At 39.9% G+C, this 19781-nt stretch overlaps 1 protein-coding gene across 5 annotated transcripts; it reads left to right on the forward strand.

The window, feature by feature from the left end:
- The first annotated feature begins 2985 nt into the window (after window positions 1-2985).
- VEZF1 (vascular endothelial zinc finger 1) lies at window positions 2986-19498 on the forward strand. Of its 5 annotated transcripts, none has more exons than XM_073316141.1 (7): window positions 2986-3195; window positions 9178-9983; window positions 10645-10708; window positions 11738-11921; window positions 13595-13732; window positions 16001-16045; window positions 16357-19498. In XM_073316141.1, the coding sequence occupies exons 1-7, from the start codon at window positions 3163-3165 to the stop codon at window positions 16782-16784; spliced, it is 1698 nt and encodes a 565-aa protein (XP_073172242.1). In that variant the 5' UTR covers window positions 2986-3162; the 3' UTR covers window positions 16785-19498. The 5 variants fall into 5 exon arrangements, with proteins under 5 accessions (XP_073172242.1, XP_073172245.1, XP_073172246.1 ...); XM_073316144.1 differs by having other exon boundaries at window positions 9178-9896; window positions 16357-19497; XM_073316145.1 differs by having other exon boundaries at window positions 2987-3195; window positions 9178-9875; window positions 16357-19495.
- Window positions 19499-19781: the final 283 nt, after the last annotated feature.

The following is a 19781-nucleotide window of genomic DNA, read 5'->3' on the forward strand; positions in this document are numbered from 1 at the left end:
AAACAAGGCTGTTTAGCACAGACCAGCCAGAGAAGATCAAGTCATCCACGTCTTGACAAAAAAGCTGTACTGTAAGATAGTGGGCTACTCTCTTTAGAGCCTTGAATTTTCAAAATGCATAATAGGCTTTTAAATCTAACAATGGAAAAATGCACATCTCTAGCACTTTCTGTCCAAGGATAATAAAGTGTTACAGCAGTGATCAACCCCAAGTGGTCAAAAGTGAGTCAAGTTCCCAGATATCAAGAGAATGGCTTTAAAAATCATGGTTTTTCTAAATAATCAATGTTGGCTTTTTATTTGCCCTCTAGTTTTGAACCTTTTAGGGTTAATGTTTTCATGCTTTTCTCCCCAACCACAAGGTCTAGGAACTATTTTTACATATGAATCTCTGCTTTCATTAAATCAATTGACTCCAGGAGCTGGGTCTTTAAGAATAACCACACATATTACAAGATTTTGTGATAAAATTGCAAGACTGAATCAACAGAATTAGTTACAGCTCACCATGTTTGCACAAAGTGGGGAAATATTCCCATTTTACAGAGGGCAGAGAAACAGCATACTACAGAAACTAGGTGATTTGCCCAAGGTCCCACAAATCAATGGCGGAGATGGGAACAGAGCCTGGGTCTCCCCTCATTCTAAGGACTAGATATCTATCCTTTCTAGATATCCTCCTCTCCCCTACTGTGAACAATGAAACATTAGCAGTGAAATATTACTGTTGGGGAAGTCTGTGTGTCTTTGGGTTAAATGTATGTAACTTAATTTTTATGAGAAAAAAACAGGTTTTCAGTATGTGTGTGGTGGTAGTGGTAGTGGGGAATAGCATAGGAAACCTACTATGCTGGGACCCTATTGAGCCCTCCTTACTGAGGCCAAACTCCCAAGGAATCAGTGGTAACAAGCCTGCGTTTCTTATACACCCATTGTGGTCTCCCTTCCTAAAGCATGAATGCAAGAAGCTGATGGATCTTTTACTCATTGTGCACCCAAGACTCCAAGTTACTGGGACCTGGGCCTGAGTAAAGAGGATTGACTAGGGCTAACCCAGGAGGGTTTTGCAAGTCAATTCCCAGCTTTCTTGGGAAACAGTCCTGTTCTGTAAAGTGCCATGTCCACTGGGTATCATTTAAAATAATCCATTTGCTGTGCTTCAATATTTGACTTTACCAAGTCTGTATTTGTGATATTTCCTGCACTTAATGGGGAACACTGTAAATGTACAACAGCCATCTGTGATGTCTGTAATGGTGCCTACTGTACACTTTCTATGCTATTGTGTAGAGAAGGAACATGCCTACAAATAAGAGCAACTAAAGTAAGCAATGGCAGCGAGCAGTAAACTCAATGCAACAGTTAGGTGCCAAACCTATTAACACTTACGTATGTACTTAATGTGACTGCTCATGCATTTAAAGATGAACACATACTTAAGGGGTTGTGGGACTGTGGCAATAATTTGCATCTAGATGATGCATTTGAGATGCCTTGGCTACAAATGAGCCTTGTAAGTTAAGTGCTTTAATACATATATCAAGAAAATATAAATCTCATGGGAGGTGGGTGCACTTTGGATAATCCAGAGAAATTGCACTGAAAAACAGATATGGGGCACGACCCTGTTTTAAATAGCATTAAACCACCTACCTTTTCAGGAAATAAAGGACCAGCTTTGCAAAGGTGTGGTCATCATAAGAAAATGCTTGGGGTGGAAGTTGGGAAGAAAAGGGGGGACTAGGAATGGAAATATAGAACCCTTGCAGTCATGATGGAGATTGCAGCAGCTGTAGAGGAAAAAGTTAAAGGGGGATTTCAAGCCACCCCCAGTGGCTGTACCTATGCAGCTACATGAAAAATGCATGTTTGAAGTTTGTTGGAGCAACACAACCCACAATGTTCTATTAGTGGCACCATAGCATACATCTGTATGCCAGATGATAACCAACTGAATGATAATTGCAGAAATACCGACCCAAGACTGTGAGTTTGAGGTGGGACTTTGTGATGCTAACACCACAAAATAAGAGATGGCTTTTGAAATAAGCCACAGGTGGCCCCAGTAGATAAGAGGGTGCATTGGGTGATGGAGTGAAGCGGAACTAAAAGTGTAGCACTTTTAAAAAATTATTTTGTCCAGGTTTCAAATGGAAACCGACAGGATACTGCATCAACAGGCCAGTTTGGATGTTGTTGGGGGGAAAACACCCATAACTTTTGGTGTCGTCCCCCTTTGACATATTTATTATTATATGCAGGTTTCCCATGGAAACAGGTACACCTTGCACAATTTCCGTGAGCTGTCCTGGGTGCCATCATTTGGGATAAAATTGGCAGCCGCTTTGCCTACGGTTGTATATGTGCCCCCATCCTCCTCCCCGCTGCTTCTTTATTTCAGAGGGGTCTTACTTAAGAGTTAAAACATTTTTTTTTAAGATGCTGACATCATGCATAGGAAGCGCGTGCTGCAGAATCTCCACCTGCTGGTGCAGGTGCTGCATGGAGGAGGAGGTTCTCTCCCCCCCCCCTCCAAAAAAAAACTTTTACATTTTCCTAATTAATTATGGATATTTTTATTGTTTCCCTCCGATCTATTTCTGATAGCAGGGGGCAGGGTTGGTTTTTTTGAGGGGGGGAGAGGGGGGATGCTCCTTCCCCCTCCCCAGTCCCCCTCCCCATATACTGGAGGGGGGGGGGGTGTGGGCAGGAGGTGACCAGCCCTGGACACTCTCCTCTCTCTCCTCCATCTTCTCTCCCGAGCTCAGCTTCCCCAGCCTGGGACGGTCCCATTGGTAGGCCACGGGGGGGACGGGCCAGGCTCGGGCCGCTATTCGGCCGCGGGAAGCGGCGTCCCCCCCACGCCCTCCTCCCAGACGCCCGCGTGCCGCGCCGGGTGGACGCACCCCCGCGAGGTGCGGGGCGCCCGCGCCTCTCTGCAGGGCCGGGGCTGGCGGCGCTCCCCGCGCGAACCCCCCCCCCGCGCCCGCAGTGGTGCGGCCCGGAGGTTAGCGGAAGCGGCCGCTCGGCGCTGCCATGTTGAGCTGCCGCCGCCGCCGCTTTGTTGTCGGCTCCATGTAGCAGGGGCCCGGGGGAGGGAGGGGGGATCGAGCCGGAGCCGCCGCCGCAGACCAGGCCGCGAAGGCCCCGGGAGTCCCCGCCATGGAGGCCAACTGGACCGCGTTCCTCTTTCAGGTGAGGCCGCGGGGAGGCCGGACCTCCCCCCTCCCCCCGCCCTTCCCTCACCGGCCGGGGCCACTCCGTCCCCGGGCAGCGGCCGCCGCGCAGCGCGCGGTTTCCAGCTAGGCCCGCGGGCTGTCAGTCAGCGCGGCCGCCCGGCCTCCTTCTCCCCCTCCCCCCACCCAGGCCGGCGCGGGAGGGGGGAGCCGCGGGGGGGAGAGGGGATCCCGCGTTATAGCGCTGGGCTGAGCCGGCTATAGCGCGCCGGGCTAAGCCGCCTGCCTGCGCTCCTTGCAGACGCTGGGGATTCATATGAAGGGGAGGGGGCTGCTTTTTTTTTTTCTGGTCAAAAAATGATTGCCCTCCCAATTTTTATTTATTTATTTATTTATTTATTTGTAAAAATGGTTTGCCGGTTCTTTTTTTTTTTTTTTTTTTTAAACTCTTTTTATTACAAATAATAACAATCATTTGTGGGGTTCCCGCCCCAGAAAAAAACCCCACCTAGATGCAGCAAACACTGTGCGTGTGAGAGAATAAATTAATTCCTCTTGAAACAGCCGGCCTCGGTGACTGACGAGGGATGTTGTCCTAATTTAAAATAGGATTTAATTTAAAATAGGGAGCGAGAGATGGATTTTTTTCCCTAAGAACTGAGTACTAAAAAGAATAGCAAGAAAAACCACAGAAGGCGAGAATAATCCCTCCACTTGCAAACTGAGTCACTGTTTTTGTCTGTATTCAAGACGGCCCTAATGCTCAAAAATACAATACAAAGTTTGTTTAATACTCAAAAAGGAAACTGTAAAATACTGAAAAACTCTCTTGCCCTCGTGTTTGTGAACTATAATCTGGATCCTTTGCTCACTGGCTTGTTCTCTAAAACCTTCTGCCACTTTGTAGCTTGAAAATGTGAAATATGTAATTGCACCCCCCCCCCCCGAAAAAAAAAAGCCCCACACATCACCTTGTGCAAAGAGGATTATTTTACCTTGAAAATTACAAGCATGGACCCCTTACTTACTCCTTGTCCTGGCTGGCTTTTTGAAAACAACAAAAACATGACATTTGATTGAAAACCTGAATGGAATGAATAAATCTGTAAAGAGAATGCAGTGTTTCTTTTTAAAGGAAAAATAATAGTCTTGCAAGTACTAGGAGATGAGTCACTCACTTGGGTGCTCTGCTTTTGAAAACACGCTTAGAAGAATGTTCTCTTAGAAAACAAATCTAACAGTCTGAGCTAGTGCAAATTCAAACTGTATATACAAACTTTTATTTCATGTTAAATCTTTTTGTATTCATTTGTACAACAGGTATGAAACTATAAGTTCCTTATAAGTGCGAGTGATGACACACACAGTTTGGATAAGGATTTATAATTTTTCTCACTCTAGTGGGCAGTGATTTGAACATAAACTTCTTAGTAAAGATTCCTCATTCTAGGGCCACCTCCCTTTCTTGAGTTAGCAGTTTTTCTGTCTCCCTTCAATATACAGTGCTCCCCCTTTAAATATATTTTCAACAACAACTATTCTCAGAGTGGGGTCTTACAGATATTTTACGGCTCTGTCTTTTCACAGATATTAAGCATCGGTAATTCAGTTGCTTCATTGTGAGGTTTTTGTTTTGTTTTTAAGCGCATTGTACTTTCAAATACTGATGTCAAACTTTTTAGTTTGGTTTTAGAGTAGGTATTTCTTCACTTGATTAAGGATTCAGCAGTTTACCTTCTCAAAAATATAATTAATGGTGCATAACTAGTAAGCATCTTTGTAAAGATGTGACATGGAAATTCCCTCCTCTTCCATCCTTCCAGATAATAAAGCTTTAAAACCTTGTAATGACTATTCAGTAGCTTTCGAGTCATTTTGATAAAACAAATGCTTTACAATACTGTTTATCCTAATGTACCTAAACATAGTAGTGATTGGGGAAGTTATAAGTAGTATCTTCTTGTTTTGGTGGGACGGGGTAGGATGAGGCAGTAACAAGAACAAATCATTAGCAGGCTCATAATTTAAAATCCATTTCACAAAGCCTCACCTTTATTTTTGTTGGTAACTGTTAAATATAAAATACTGTGCTGATAGTATAGAGATGCAATGTTTACTTCACATGGTTTTCAATTGTGACATCTGTAGAAGAATTTTTTAAAATAATTAAAGGGTATATTTAAAACCCTGTGTGGATAACTGTAATTCTCAGCCAGTTGACTTTGGGGAAATGATTAAATGTCTTAATTTTAGTTTTAATGGCAATTAAATGTGTACAGTGAATTTTTATCCTCCTTTCCTAATAAAGAGATTAATCATGTTTAGGTGTTACCTTGATTAATTTTACCTTTTCAAATATAGATTATACTGAATAAGCAACTTCTGTTTTTTTTTATTAGTGTTCTAGCACATGAATATTTTGAAAACCACTTTGTACCTGCCTGGAAAGTGAAAGTTGTATCTGTTAACGTTAGGAGAAATCATCCATCAAACAGGGCATTCAAGATATGACTCACTGATGCTAATTTACTGTTCTGACATGAAGGCTCCAGTGCAAAAATCTCTTAGCCTCTGGCACTGGAAGTTCACAATGCCACATCCTACCACTCTGGGTCATGAAATACAGTTTTTATTTTGTTTGCTATCCTCCTGGAATGAAAGTTTGCTTAGTGAGAGAAATACTGTATTTTGCATGGAAGACTTTTTCTAGGCAATCAAAACATCACAAATGTTGACTTGACATGAATGCTAAGTCAAGTAAAACGGTGCCCTACAAGTGATTAAAAATGATTTGCAAAAGGCAGGCAGCAGGTGCTGTTTCATTCTGTGCATTCCCTCCTTTAACAGCAAGGGAAAAATACAGCCTGATCCCTCTTTAGAAAGCTCTAATATAGAGGATCCTTGGAAACTGAGTAATGCTGCTTGTTGCAGACAGGTTTTGTTAAAAAGGCAATATTGGTAATAACGGTGGAGTATCTGAGAGCCAAGGTAAGCAGCCTTATATAAGAGATGGTTTCATAGCAGACAGCCTTATGAATACATTGTTTCGTGTCAGATGTTTATATTGGTACAACAGAAATAATTGTTTTACCTTGCAGTGCTAATGGTTCTTTAAGGCTTAAAAATGTCCTTAAACTGCATAAGTTTGAACCTTGTCCAAAGGATTTGGACTCCCTATTATCCGATCTGCTAGCTCTCCCTTTGAAATTGTATATCTTGAGCTATCTTAGGATATTAACCACTTGTACTCTGTGTGAAAACACATTTACTATTGCCTGACTGGAAAATGCTCTGAACAGAAAGCTCTAATTAAGTGCATGAAATGTTCTTGAACTCGTGTTTTATATTGTACCCATTTTGGCATCTGTATGTATGACACATCAGCAAGCGTCAGTTTATAAAACAGGAGAAAGTAAAACAATACAAAATATCACTTAGGTCATGCAAAAGCTTGATGGGAGAAATGAGCCTCATGCTGTGCTCTAAGTCAGTGACTGTCAACCTTTCCAGACTACTGTTCCCCTTTCAGGAATCTGATTTGTTTTGCATACCCCCAAGTTTCACCTCCGTTAAAAACTACTTGCTTACAAAATCAGACATAACAATACAGAAGTGTCACAGCACACTATTACTGAAAAATTGCTGACTTTCTCATTTTTACCATTAATTATAAAATAAATAAATTGGAATATAAATATTGTACTTGCAGTTCAGTGTATAGCATATAGAGCAGCATAAACAAGACATTGTCTTTATGAAATTTGAGTCCGAACTGACTTCACTAGTGCTTTTTATGTAGCCTGTTGTAAAACTAGGCAAATATCTGGATGTGTTGATGTATCCCTGGAAGACTTCTGTGTACCCCCAGGGGTATGGGTGCCCCTGGTTGAGAACCAGTGCTTTGAGTTAGCAAACTCAGGCCAAGAATGCCCTTTTTTCCATCTTCAAGAATGCGTGTTTAGGGTTTGTTAACTGAGGCACCTTGGTATGTCCACACTTAGCCTGGTAACACTCAACATATTTGTTGCATCCAAAGTTTCTGAATAGACCTAAAAAGTACAGAGAGGTGGACCAGTCACCCTAACTGCTTGTAGTAATCAAAGCAAGTAATGCCATGGACTTTCACACAGAACAGCTTGACCTAAACTGTGAACTAGTCTCCCACCAAATAGTATGGGAGTGTTGCAGAGTGGGCATTCTCATCCACGTGGGCTAAGACTTGTGCGCACTTTCAACCCATTTTCAAAGAACATCATTATTATCTGAAGCTTCAGGATTGGTGAATATGGGAAGACAAAGTGAGTACATGAGCACCCTGAATGAATGAATGGAGTGTTGCATGGAAGTCTTAAAACCCCTACTTAGATGTACTTAATATTGTAGTCATTGCTTCTGGTTATTGATGTGCTGTAGAGGCAAAAGAAGGAAGGCTTGGATGCCACCAAAATAGAAAGTCACAGATTGCGTCTGTAAATAGTAAAGTCTTCAAAGGGCTTTAAGCAATTGGCTATTGGCTAAAGCTGAAAGGATCTGAATTTGAATATGCTTAATAATGGTACAGATCCTGATTAAAAATTAAAGCTGACAGTCCTGTAGGCTCCAAATCATTACCTAGTTTTACTCAACCTGCAAAGTCTCAAATGTGGGAAGACCATGTAAAATGAGGTACATATCACTTAATAAAGGAAAGCACAGAGGAGTAATCTTGGAAAGATGTGGCATTAATAGAAATAAAAGTTTCAGTAAGATCAGTTTCATGCCACAGGCCTGTTCTGTTGCACTGCTGTAACTAAATTGATTTTATAACTGATCTAGTTTATACTGGTGCAAAGCCCTACTATAGATACCCTCAAACTGGTTTAAATCATGTTTATAATTATTCGGCTTAATGTTATTTTAAGCTAAATAATATTAAGCATGGTTTAAACCAGTTTGAGTGTCTTTAGTAGGGCTTTGCACCAGTTTAACTAGATCAGTTTTAAATCAATTTAGTTACAGCAGTTGTTCAATATAGACACCCCACACCATCTCTGCTACCAGCCTCAGGTAGGAGAGGGTACCGGTAAGTAGAGGGCTGTTCATTGTGGTGTGATAGCAAAGATTTTTCTAGTACTGCTCTCACAGATGCAGCAGTCCAGGTTTGTCAGCATTTGTCAGTTACATTATTTTTTTAAAGAATAACTTTTATATCTGTTGTAAGTCTGTGCTCCAGAAATCACAAGATTGCTACTAGTGCTTATTGACTAGCCCCCTCTCCCTTTTGTGAAAGAGTTGGTGATAAAGAGAAAAGAAACATGTCTTTATTCTCATCAGTTTCCATAAGCAAAGAGCACCTTAGAGCATCTTAGTCATTGTGTTAATGCCATGGGAGACTATTTAAATATATAACTCTAAATCTAGAGTTAAACAGTTCTTGAAACAAGTTATTTAAATGTGGTTCCAGCACTGACAAAGTAGTGCAAAGAGAGAGATTCAAGTAAGATGCCTCGTTTCTTCCTAGTTCACTGTGGCCACGGTTTAATTTGTACAGGATTTTTAAATGTAACCATCCACCAGGCTGGTAACACTTGTCTGGCACATTGGTCAACCCCTTCGGCATATCCATAATCTGCCGTCACAGATCTGGTGTATTCTCCATATGATCACTTTTCTATCTCAACGACACTCCCTACATAAATCAAGCAATATGTTAAAAGGCCTGACGAATACCTGGTCATTTGCCATAAGAAATGTTGCCCTCAGGATATGTAACAATTGTTTTATGTGATTGCATTTTCCTACACCTATGTACTGCAGAATCTGTGCACAACACATGGATTTAAATGTAAGTGGTTTATCCAATCAGGAAATCATTGTAGTGAGATTTTATATAATTTCTTGCACTTGTTAGTTCAGTGACTCTTTGGTCTAAGATTTGCTTTCCTTTGCCTGTAAATGTTTTCAGCATGTCAAAGTGAGCGCCCACCAACAGAAATTCTGAAGTGTGAATGTTTGATTTTAGGCACATGAAGCCTCACATCACCAACAGCAGGCAGCACAGAACAGTTTGCTGCCCCTCCTGAGCTCCGCTGTTGAGCCACCTGATCAGAAGCCGATTCTACCCTTACCAATAACCCAGAAACCTCAGCCTGCACCAGAAACATTAAAGGATGCTATTGTTGGAATTAAAAAGGAAAAACCTAAAACCTCCTTTGTATGCACCTACTGCAGCAAAGCTTTCAGGGACAGCTACCATTTGAGGCGCCATGAGTCCTGCCACACAGGGATAAAGTTAGTGTCACGGCCAAAGAAAACTCCCACCACAATGGTGCCCCTAATCTCAACTATTGCTGGCGACAACAGCCGAACTTCATTGGTTTCAACTATCGCGGGCATCCTGTCAACGGTCACGACGTCTTCCTCTGCCACCAACCCCAGCAGTAGTGCTGGTGCAACAGCCATGGCTGTGACTCAGACGGTGAAGAAGCCCAGCAAGCCTGTTAAGAAGAACCATGCTTGTGAGATGTGCGGAAAAGCCTTCCGGGATGTGTACCACCTCAACCGGCATAAGCTGTCCCACTCAGATGAAAAACCTTTTGAATGTCCAATTTGTAATCAGCGCTTCAAGAGGAAGGACCGCATGACCTATCATGTGAGGTCTCATGAAGGTGGCATCACCAAACCATACACCTGTGGTGTTTGTGGAAAAGGCTTCTCGAGGTACCATGTAGAAAATCCCAGGCGAGCTCAAGTATTGGCTTTTCGTAATCAAGAAGGGTTAAACTATCATAGCAAGGGGCTAGGAGAACCAGACATCTTAGAAGATTGGTGAGGGGATAAAGAGCCTTGTTTACTTAGGGTGTGGGTCTCAATCTAAGATGGTTTGATCATGACTAAAAGCTGTCACTGTTTTATGGTTATTCAATGTTCTGAAATGACCTGATGGCCTCAATCCAGGTCACATGGAAAGGTGTCCACATCGCCGTTGGTGCTAGCTGGACTCCTTGTTAGCAATCTTTGTAGGGGTCAAAGATTGGGGCATGGAGACTGATCTGTCGTCTTGCCTTTAACGTAACTCCTTTGAGGTCAAGATTGAGGTTCATTGGCAGAGCAGTGTGGGGGAGCTTGCATTGCTGCTGGCTGTGCTGTATCTGTTCTGTGAATAGAGCGAACGTCAATCTCTAGGACTGTTAATGCAACTCCTTTTTACAAGTAGTAAAAATTCACTAACTGTAGCACTTCCTGGTGTATAATAGACACATGGCTGAGTTTTAAACTTTGCTGGCTGGGTCCTAGTGTAACCATTTTGCATTATCCTAGCAGCGGGTTGCTTTATAGGTAAGGGGAGTCTTTTTTTCTTTTCTTTTTTTTTTCTTTGAAGGGAGGTGGGCTGAAAATGGCAATCAATGCAATGTTCAGTGCTGCTAGCCTAAGAATCATTGCCGTCTATTTGTAACGGTACACGTTCTGTACCTCTGTTCTTTCACAGGCCTGATCACTTAAGCTGTCATGTCAAACACGTTCACTCGACAGAGAGACCCTTCAAATGCCAAGTAAGGGTTAACATGATTTATCAACAGCATAAGTTTAATTGTACAGTTAGTCAATGTCAACTGAGTATTCCACCAGGGACTGTGTTGATTTACATGGTTCCCTTGAATGCAAGGTTGGAATATGGCTCTGTCCACACTGCTTGTAGTTACTTAGTGTTGTAGTTATGATCCCAGTGTAGAAGCAGCTTAAGAGGATGATGTGCCTACCATTTTGTAAGATTAGAGGCTTATTTGCTCCTTGGAGAATATTCCCAAAACCCTATAGTTCAAGTCAAGTTTGCCTTTAAAAACAGTGTGGCTAAATCCTCAAATTGACATTGATTGCTGAAGCAATGTGTAGGATTTGTTTAGCAATTTTTATAGGTAAAGGCAGTTATGAAAATAGAGTATTTTGCTTGAAATCGAAAGTAAATTGTCATGGTGAAAGTAAGTTGAAGATTAAAAATGAGGCAGAATTTGACTAGTGTTGAACAATCAATTATTCTATGGTTTCGCTTGGAATCATCCATGCACGTTCCAACCTGTCTCTAATGACTCATCATATTATAAGTAAATGCTTTGAATTAAAAGAATAGCTCTAAAGAAATGCTTTGTCTTCCCTTTCCTGATTTTGGATTGGAACTAAACTAACTGTAGTAAAAAATAATCATAACCAGAACTATACAGTGAAGCCTGTATAAGAGACCATCCTTGTCTACTGTAGGTATTTGTAAACCATCTATCACTTAGGTATGCAAGACAACCTTCTATTTTAAGAAATTGCTCCAAAGTAGGCCCAGTAGTATAGAGTATTCTTCTGTTCCACACTTATCAGAAGACCATTTCCATTAAGCAATTAGATTATGTTCTGTCTCTTAAGTGGTAGCTTGAAATAGGCTTCACTGTAAATCCATGTAAAATCAAAAGGTTTGTCAACATGCCTAAGGTACAGTAGCACCTAGAAAATAAAATATACTTTTAAATGGGCCACATGGTCCCCAGTGGAATAAGATGGTCTACACTTAAAAAATGCTGTTGTCCTTCATGTAGACGTGCACTGCTGCCTTTGCCACCAAAGACAGACTGCGGACACACATGGTGCGCCATGAAGGAAAGGTATCGTGTAATATCTGTGGTAAACTTCTGAGTGCAGCGTATATCACCAGCCACTTAAAGACACATGGGCAGAGCCAAAGTATCAACTGTAATACCTGTAAACAAGGCATCAGTAAAAGTAGGTGAACATTTTAAAAACACTTCAGTAAATGTGTGTTCTAAACATTTTGCAACATAAGTTGCCTTTGACTTTCTTAAAATGTAAAATACACCTGTGACTCAGTTTAGATGTTTGCACCTATCAGAAAATAGATCTCTGAAAATGGATTCTTCATGAAAAGCTCCAGATCAACAAATCGGGGTATGTGGAACTGATCTGGAACTAGGAGTATTGTCTTATCTCTTAGAGAAATGCCCTGAAGTGAGAGAGAATAGTTCTTCACTTTTAAGTATGAAGATCCTAATATCTTTGTCTTTCAACTTATGAGTACAATTGGATACATCCTGACCTACTTCCTTAACTGCAAAATAAAAAAAAAAAAAAGGGGGGGGGGGGAGGGAGAATAGTGTCCAGGATTTTAAATTAGTAACAGAATGTGTGTAGATTTTAAAATGACACATTTGCCTTTTATAGCAAAATATTTGAAAACTTGGCAAGTCTTACGTTCAGGATTTTGAGCTTGATCTAAAGCTCAGTGAAGCCAAAGACTCCCACTGATTTCCATGAGCTTTGGATCAAGGCTGTCGGTGTTTTTTCCTTGAAGCATTGGACAAAATAAGCACTTAAAGCAAGGCATTTTCCTGCATTGCCTGATGCGTTTTGGGCATTGGTGGTGGTTGGCCTGTGCTGTACAGGAGGTCAGACTAGGCGATTGTAATTCTGGCGTTAAAATCTGAATATCCTCGGCAGAAATGCTGAATCCTGAACTTCGGAGTGGCAAGTAAACGAAGGAGAGACTGGCTTTCTCTCTCAAAAGTATTTGAAACTTAAATCTACACGTCATGTTGGTGATGTAGACTCCTTTGAAAATCCCAGCCTAAAGGAGTTGAGTGTCTAACCCTCCCTCTAGGTTCTTTTGAAAATTCCATCCTTAAAACCTTCAAACAGTGTTTTGCCTTTTAGTTCATATTTAATGTGTTCTTTTATTCCCAGAAGTTTGAGGTCAGTTAGAATATCTAGTAAGCTTGACAAATATATACTGACTTGGATGTGGAAAATAAAATTAAAATGTGAATTATTTTTGAAGTAGGGGTTGTTGGAGTCCTTGTTCCCACAGTACCAACTATTCTGCCTTTCGTTATCAGTTCAGTGACCCTAAACAGCTCGCAGGAGGTATTATGGGACTCACAAAAGGCAGAGATGAAAGTGGCAGGAGCAGCTATGTGGCCAGAGAGTAAATAGCTATTTTCTGATGTGAGGGTGAACTAAAAATGTTTTTAATTTTGATTTCAAGAAGGGGTGAGAGGTGTCTTTTTAAGTAATTATTGCTGTGTTCTAACATAACTTGACTCAGCTGCCTCCTTGAGTTCTGGGGAAATCTGATCTGTATGAGTACCAGAGAAGCCATTCCATTTTAAAGTCCTGTATTTCATTCTCTTTGTTTATCATCCTTGAGATGTCACTCACTGTGAAAGAGAAATCAGGCAGCTCATAGCTTGCACTTCTCTAGATCTTAGAGAGGTAATTCTACTGAAATACAGCACTAATTAAATGTTTTTAAACACTCCTATCTTTCTCTTTTCAAGATTCTGAACATGTTTTTAACTTAAACAAAAGCCTTCATCCTTTCAGTAGAAAGGAGCATACATTTCCAAGGTGAATTTGTGTGTGTTTTTACTTGACTGGCGTAGCATGCATGAGTGAGGAGACCAGCAACCAGAAGCAGCAGCAGCAGCAACAACAACAACAACAGCACGTAACAAACTGGCCTGGAAAGCAGGTAGAGACACTGAGGTTATGGGAAGAGGCGGTCAAAGCAAGGAAGAAAGGTAAAACAAAATAACATAATCTATTATCTTGATTTACTTGGTTTTTTAAATTCTAGTCTATTTTACAAAAAGAAAGTGTTAGAGAGAATGTGAAATAGCAAAAATTGACACATGAAAATTAATTCTTGCTCATAAAAAGGAGGCTAAAAAAAACCCGTGATAACCTTACGTAACATTCACTTCTCAAATGAACTTATTTACTATTTATCTTCAATCAGATTCTGCCCTTGAATGTGCACGTAAACCTCCTTTTGTGGTTAATGGGAGCTGTGCCTGTGCTCAAAGGCAGAGTTTGGCCTTTGATTTGTGTGTGATTTCTGGACCTTCTTTAAAACATCAACAGTTGTTAGATCTCACACATACGATTTTTGTGTAGACATCAGTTTCCGTTTAAACCGTTTACATATCCCTGTTCTTTCCCATTTTATTTCATTCACTTGTACCCATCGCATAACTGTATTTGTCCATAGTCTGGTGAAATTCATACTTTTTCTTCCATTGCTTGGTGTCATTCTTCTAGTTGCAAAATTAACTAGATTAGTCACTATTGCCAAGATACTGCTCACCTCTACCTATCCTATTGTATTCAAAGTTGAATAGTGCCCTTTCGTTGTTCACTATGCCTGTTGCGTAAGGAATAGATTGCTTCAGTTTAGCGTCTCATTTGGAGTATAGTTTGAAATCTCCAGTTACCTCTAGTTTATTCTTTTCACAACCCTTTGGTTTCTAATTTCTGTCATGTGGCTCCCTCTGATTAAATGTATTCCTGCTGTCCATTTATTCCTTTTAATTAACTCTTAATTTTGAACCATAAATATTCTCCACCCATCTTTCCCGTCAAGCTCCTCACAATTCCTCCATAGTCTATTAGTTATTCTAGTCCCCTTTTTCTGTACAAGGTAGCTCGCTCCATTTCTGATTCCTGCTGCCACAAAGATTTTTCTTATTCAATGTTAGAAACAGCCTAACCTTTTTTCTTATAAACCGCGATAACTGAAAAGTATTAGGGTTTATCTGGTTAGTACCCCAATGCTATGGGGATGGAAGACCTAGGAAAACCAAAGTGAGGCTTGTTCTGCTCATTCTCTTCTATGTCTTGTTTCTGCTTCCTTCTTTCTTACCATATGTATCGGTCAAAGTGCTTTTAACAAAAACAACTATATTAAAAAGAGGGAAGGGAGGGTGGGTGGGGGCGAGGCCCACTAGGGTGGGGGCGGGGAAAGTATTGTGCCAAGTCTTTCAATAAGAGTCAAACTGAAACTGTTCAGTGAAACCTGTGGTGCCCGAAGAGTACCCCTGATATCTGGGGAGAGGATGGGAGGGTGTTATAGCTAAAGAAATCACTCTGTTTGGAAGATGAAACTAGACCAGTCAGTTCCATTCTTGTTCACGGTCCTTTTCATGCTGGTTCTCATGCATTAGCACCACATGTTGTGTTCGGTTTTGCAATACCACAGGGGAATTTTTAAATTCAGCAGTTTATTTAATTTCAGATATTTGTTGTTATAATTGTGTTAAATCCCCCCACACAGACGCGTTTTTTTTTTTTTTTTGTCTCAATACCTGATTATTGACCCTGAACAGTCAGTGACCCTCAAATGGGGCTAATGCTGCTGTAAAAGAAAACACGCTCTTAATACATTTGAATAGTCTGCATGGCAAGGGTGGACTCTTTAGTTTACCTCTTGAAATATGGATATAGACTGACCTAGGTGTCCTGCTCTACAAATGTGAAACAAGACACATTTTTTAAAATGCCATAACATTGACACGGAATATATTTTTTCGGTTTCTTTAGCAGTCATCCCTTTCTTTTATCCGCGTCCAACAACCCGCTTCTGTTTTTGGAGCGTTGTTCTATGGCTAACCAGCAGGTGGTGCTGATATCTAGTGGAGTCATCTGCCTCTTCCCTGGAGCCTGGCTGTATCTTCTCCACAAAGTGTCCAGCCCTTGCTAGACCCAACTGGGAACAGACCCAGGATCCTCCATCTCAGTGCAGGGTCCTCTTGGTTCTTGCCTGTTCAGCCATAGTCTCTATTGCAAAACAAAGTAAAATATTGGTGTAGAATTGTAGTTAATGTAAAAGCTGAGGAGATAATGGGGGTTATAAGATCTACTGACTGGGTATACTTGAAAATTGCTAAGATAAACTTACCACAATCAGTGGAATAATTTAGCAGAAATAATTAAGACTGAAATAAGCAGGTAAACATTGAAATTAGCTTTGCTTATCAGTCCCTAATAATGACTTTTTAAAACCTTCACAGAATGTCAATTCACCTTTGAGAAGGCTATAGAGTACGTACCATTCGGTATGTACACTCTCTTCTCTACTTATAATGTTCCTCTTGAGAGGATTTTTCTGATTGTACAATACTGTTTTTGTGAACATCAAAACCCTCTTTATAAGACAACCTCGCTTGACTTCTCAGGAAAGAATTTTGAATTCAAATGAGCTGCATGAAAGTTATATTTATTGTAGGCTGTAGAATGTTAACAGTTAACTTACTAATATTTTCTAAAGAAAATTATTCCAGAACTTGTTCTTGTTTGGTTTTTTTTAAATCTTGTCCATGTTTTTTTATGTGTTAAAACTTTTTGTCTTTTTATGTCTCATTTTTAGAAGCTGCTAACTTGTGCCAAACCTCCACTGCTGCTACTACGCCTGTGACTCTTACTACTCCATTCAATATAACGTCCTCTGTGGCTTCTGGGACTATCACAAACCCAGTCACAGTGGCAGCTGCAATGAGCATGAGAAGTCCAGTAAATGTATCAAGTGCAGTTAATATATCCAGTCCGATGAACCTAGGGCATCCTGTAACTATAACAAGTCCATTATCCATGACCTCTCCATTAACGCTCACGACACCGGTCAATTTACCTACCCCAGTAACTGCTCCAGTGAATATAGCGCATCCAGTCACTATAACGTCTCCTATGAATCTCCCAACACCAATGACGTTAGCAGGTCCATTAAATATAGCAATGAGACCAGTAGAGAGCATGCCTTTCCTGCCTCAAGCCTTGCCCACGTCTCCTCCTTGGTAAAGAATCTCTAACCAGTATTAAAGGGGATTAAAACTGAATCCTTACCAGCAGGTTTTTTTAGTTAATAATAATAATAATAATAATAATGTTAATAATAATATAATAATAAAGTCAAACTAAATAACTGGGTTAACGTGCACCGGTTAAAAACCCTAATAGCATCTTTCCCTGTTGATTTGGCTCATTGTGTTCAAACAAGTTTGTAATTTATCACTTTCTTTAAAGCAAGTTTTACTGTTAGCTGATGATGATGTTGAAATAGGACAGGTGGTTACTTGCCACAGTTAAAAACCAGTCATTAAAAATCAGCATTACTGTTTTATCCCAGAAATTATAAACTAGGAAATGATTTTAATCCAAACACTAGCAAAGACCCCTCCATATGCTTGACAGGGTGGATGGCTAATTTTAACTTGCCAGTTCTAAATCCACTGATTCAGAGCTAGTGTAGTAACTTTGTCTGTGTTAATGTTTTTTTATGAGTAAATGCATTACAATGTTATTTTTTTAATGCATTTTGGAGAAAATATGCATTTTACCTTTGGGAATATGGTAATTTCAGGCAGCATTCCCTATGGGAAAGGTGATACCAGCTCTGATATGCAAAGCATATGATAACTTATCATTCTAACTTCAACATATAATAGGGATTGTGACCTGATATTTGGAGATGTAAATATTACCCAACATATTACCCTAAGGAAAGGTAGCATTCTAGTCAACTTTTTTTTTTTTTTTAAACTGTTAATGTTTGGTAAGAAACAGCCATGGCTGGCAGAAGAGGAGTTGAAATGCATGTAAACATGGTCTTTTAACAGTCAAAACCCCATGGGACTCTTATCTAGGAGCAAAAGGAATGTTTTGAATCTTTTATAAAATATTGCTTAAAGCTGGAAGACTCTGGAAGCGCTGGGGTGTGATGTATATGCCCTCTTTCCCCATCAGAACCTGTTGATGTTGCAGCAGGGGACAGACGTGTTAGTTGTTCACTAGAAGTTTTTGTCTTATATTAAACTGTATACAGTTTTTATTCTAACCACTAACTAGGTAGGATGCCCCTACAGGACAAGCCAAGAGCGTCTTTAATTTCTCCCGTATTTCTTAATCAAGTGTTGTGCAAATCTGTTCAACTTTGTAAATATTTTCAAACATCATTTTTACTTTATTCTTCTATTGTGTTAACACATTTCTATCAATTTGTGGTGGTTGTGGCATGACAGTCTGCGCTGTCCAGCCCAGAAGTACTCCACAGATGGTTACCCATGTTAAAACTACATGTGCTTTTTATTTCTTAGACTGTTTATCTGTACATAAAGTAGAAAGCAAAATATAGGGAAACAGATATACTTTTTAGACTATCATGTCACATATTCACATTTTTAAAACTTTGTTTAAAAAAGACACCCTAAAACCAAGACTCTACATTTAAAAAAAACAAACACAAATTTAAAGAAGAGTTGAGATGTTTTTATCTTAATGAAGTTGAAAACAATGGAGATTAGTGTGTATGCATCTTACAGAATCCTAGCAGGATTAACTAGTCAAAATGGACTGCTTCCGTTGATACCCTGCCTTGTCAGTATAAGCAGCAAATACCAGACTTCTAGGTCAGGTGACAGGTATCTGTTTCATTATGCGAAATCATTCTAGGGGCTTGGACTACATAGTAAAACAAAAAATAGAACTTAGTGTAAAATAATTTTATAAATGATCTTTTGTACTTTAGGACATCAAATTGTACAACTTTTGTATATATAAAAGCTTAGGAACTTTCTGTTTAGCAGAAAGGAAACACATTCCTACACTTTTAATGTATATGTTTGTTATAATGTCCATGTAAACATATGCCCTATGTTTGTGCCTTTTAATTAGTTTGTCTCAATAAACAAAAATGTAGAGAAGAATATGTAGCTATGACTTTGTTACCACTGTTTTTACTCCAACAGTACAAAGATCTTTGTTTTCCACAGTAGATCATTGCATGCAGACAGCTACCCGAGTTAAACTGATGTGACCAAAGTGAGGCATGTAATCAAATGCAGCCCAGCAAAATCTGTCTCTCTCCTTAGCTGCCCAATCGTGATCAAGCATTGCATGCTGGGATATGTAGTCTCCAAGCCCTACACCTCTATTACATATGAAAGTGATATCCACTTGCACCATTTTTACAAACTAGGTACAGCCTTCTAGCACCTGGCAAGCTGCTACTGTGACTCTCAGTTGGGTGAAGTTTGGGTGTCCCTGAGCTTAAAAAATAAAAGCATTAAAAAACAATATGGAAATGTGTACTAGAAATGGTTATGAATTAATTATATAATAAACAACTGTGAGACTTCATTGTATGTTGTCAATTAAGGTAATATTCAGAATGAATCTTTCAGTCCGCTTCTGTGCCCTGACAGTCGCATTTCAGTTCTTACAGAGGAACAAACTCATTAAACACATAAAAGGAAATTCCCTATTGTGCTAGAGAATGGATGTTTCTTGAATAATTCTGAAACCACTAACCATACTGCTCCTAGCAGAAAGTACAACAGAAGAGGCAAAGGGTATTGTCTTTCCCTTTTTATTTTAACTGGCTCTGCTCAAAGTTATCTGATTTACATCTAAAAGGCTGCATTAAATCATCTTCAACCTGTCTCATTTTTAATTGGGTAAATATTTGATTTTTTTTTTTACTGAATACAACTTTTTCTCCTAAGGTATGCTGCTCAGCTGTCCCTATTCCAACATTAATTTTACTTGTATGGCCATCTTACAGAATACTTCAAGCTAGTTTTGATAAATTAAAGTTAATTACACTTTATGTATTGCATCCTACCTTTTAGATGAACTGATTTGGTTAAAGTATAGAAAGGTAACAAGGTCAGCTACTGTAAATACATGATGTACTGCGGCAAAGACGATGGATGGCTTATGGGGCAACTTGGGCCATTTCACTGCTGGTCTAACTTTATTTTAAATGACTAAGGCACAGTGGAAATTGTTAATCTGCAG

The sequence above is a fragment of the Lepidochelys kempii genome, chromosome 17, assembly GCF_965140265.1.
Source record: "Lepidochelys kempii isolate rLepKem1 chromosome 17, rLepKem1.hap2, whole genome shotgun sequence".
NCBI lineage: Eukaryota > Metazoa > Chordata > Testudines > Cheloniidae > Lepidochelys > Lepidochelys kempii.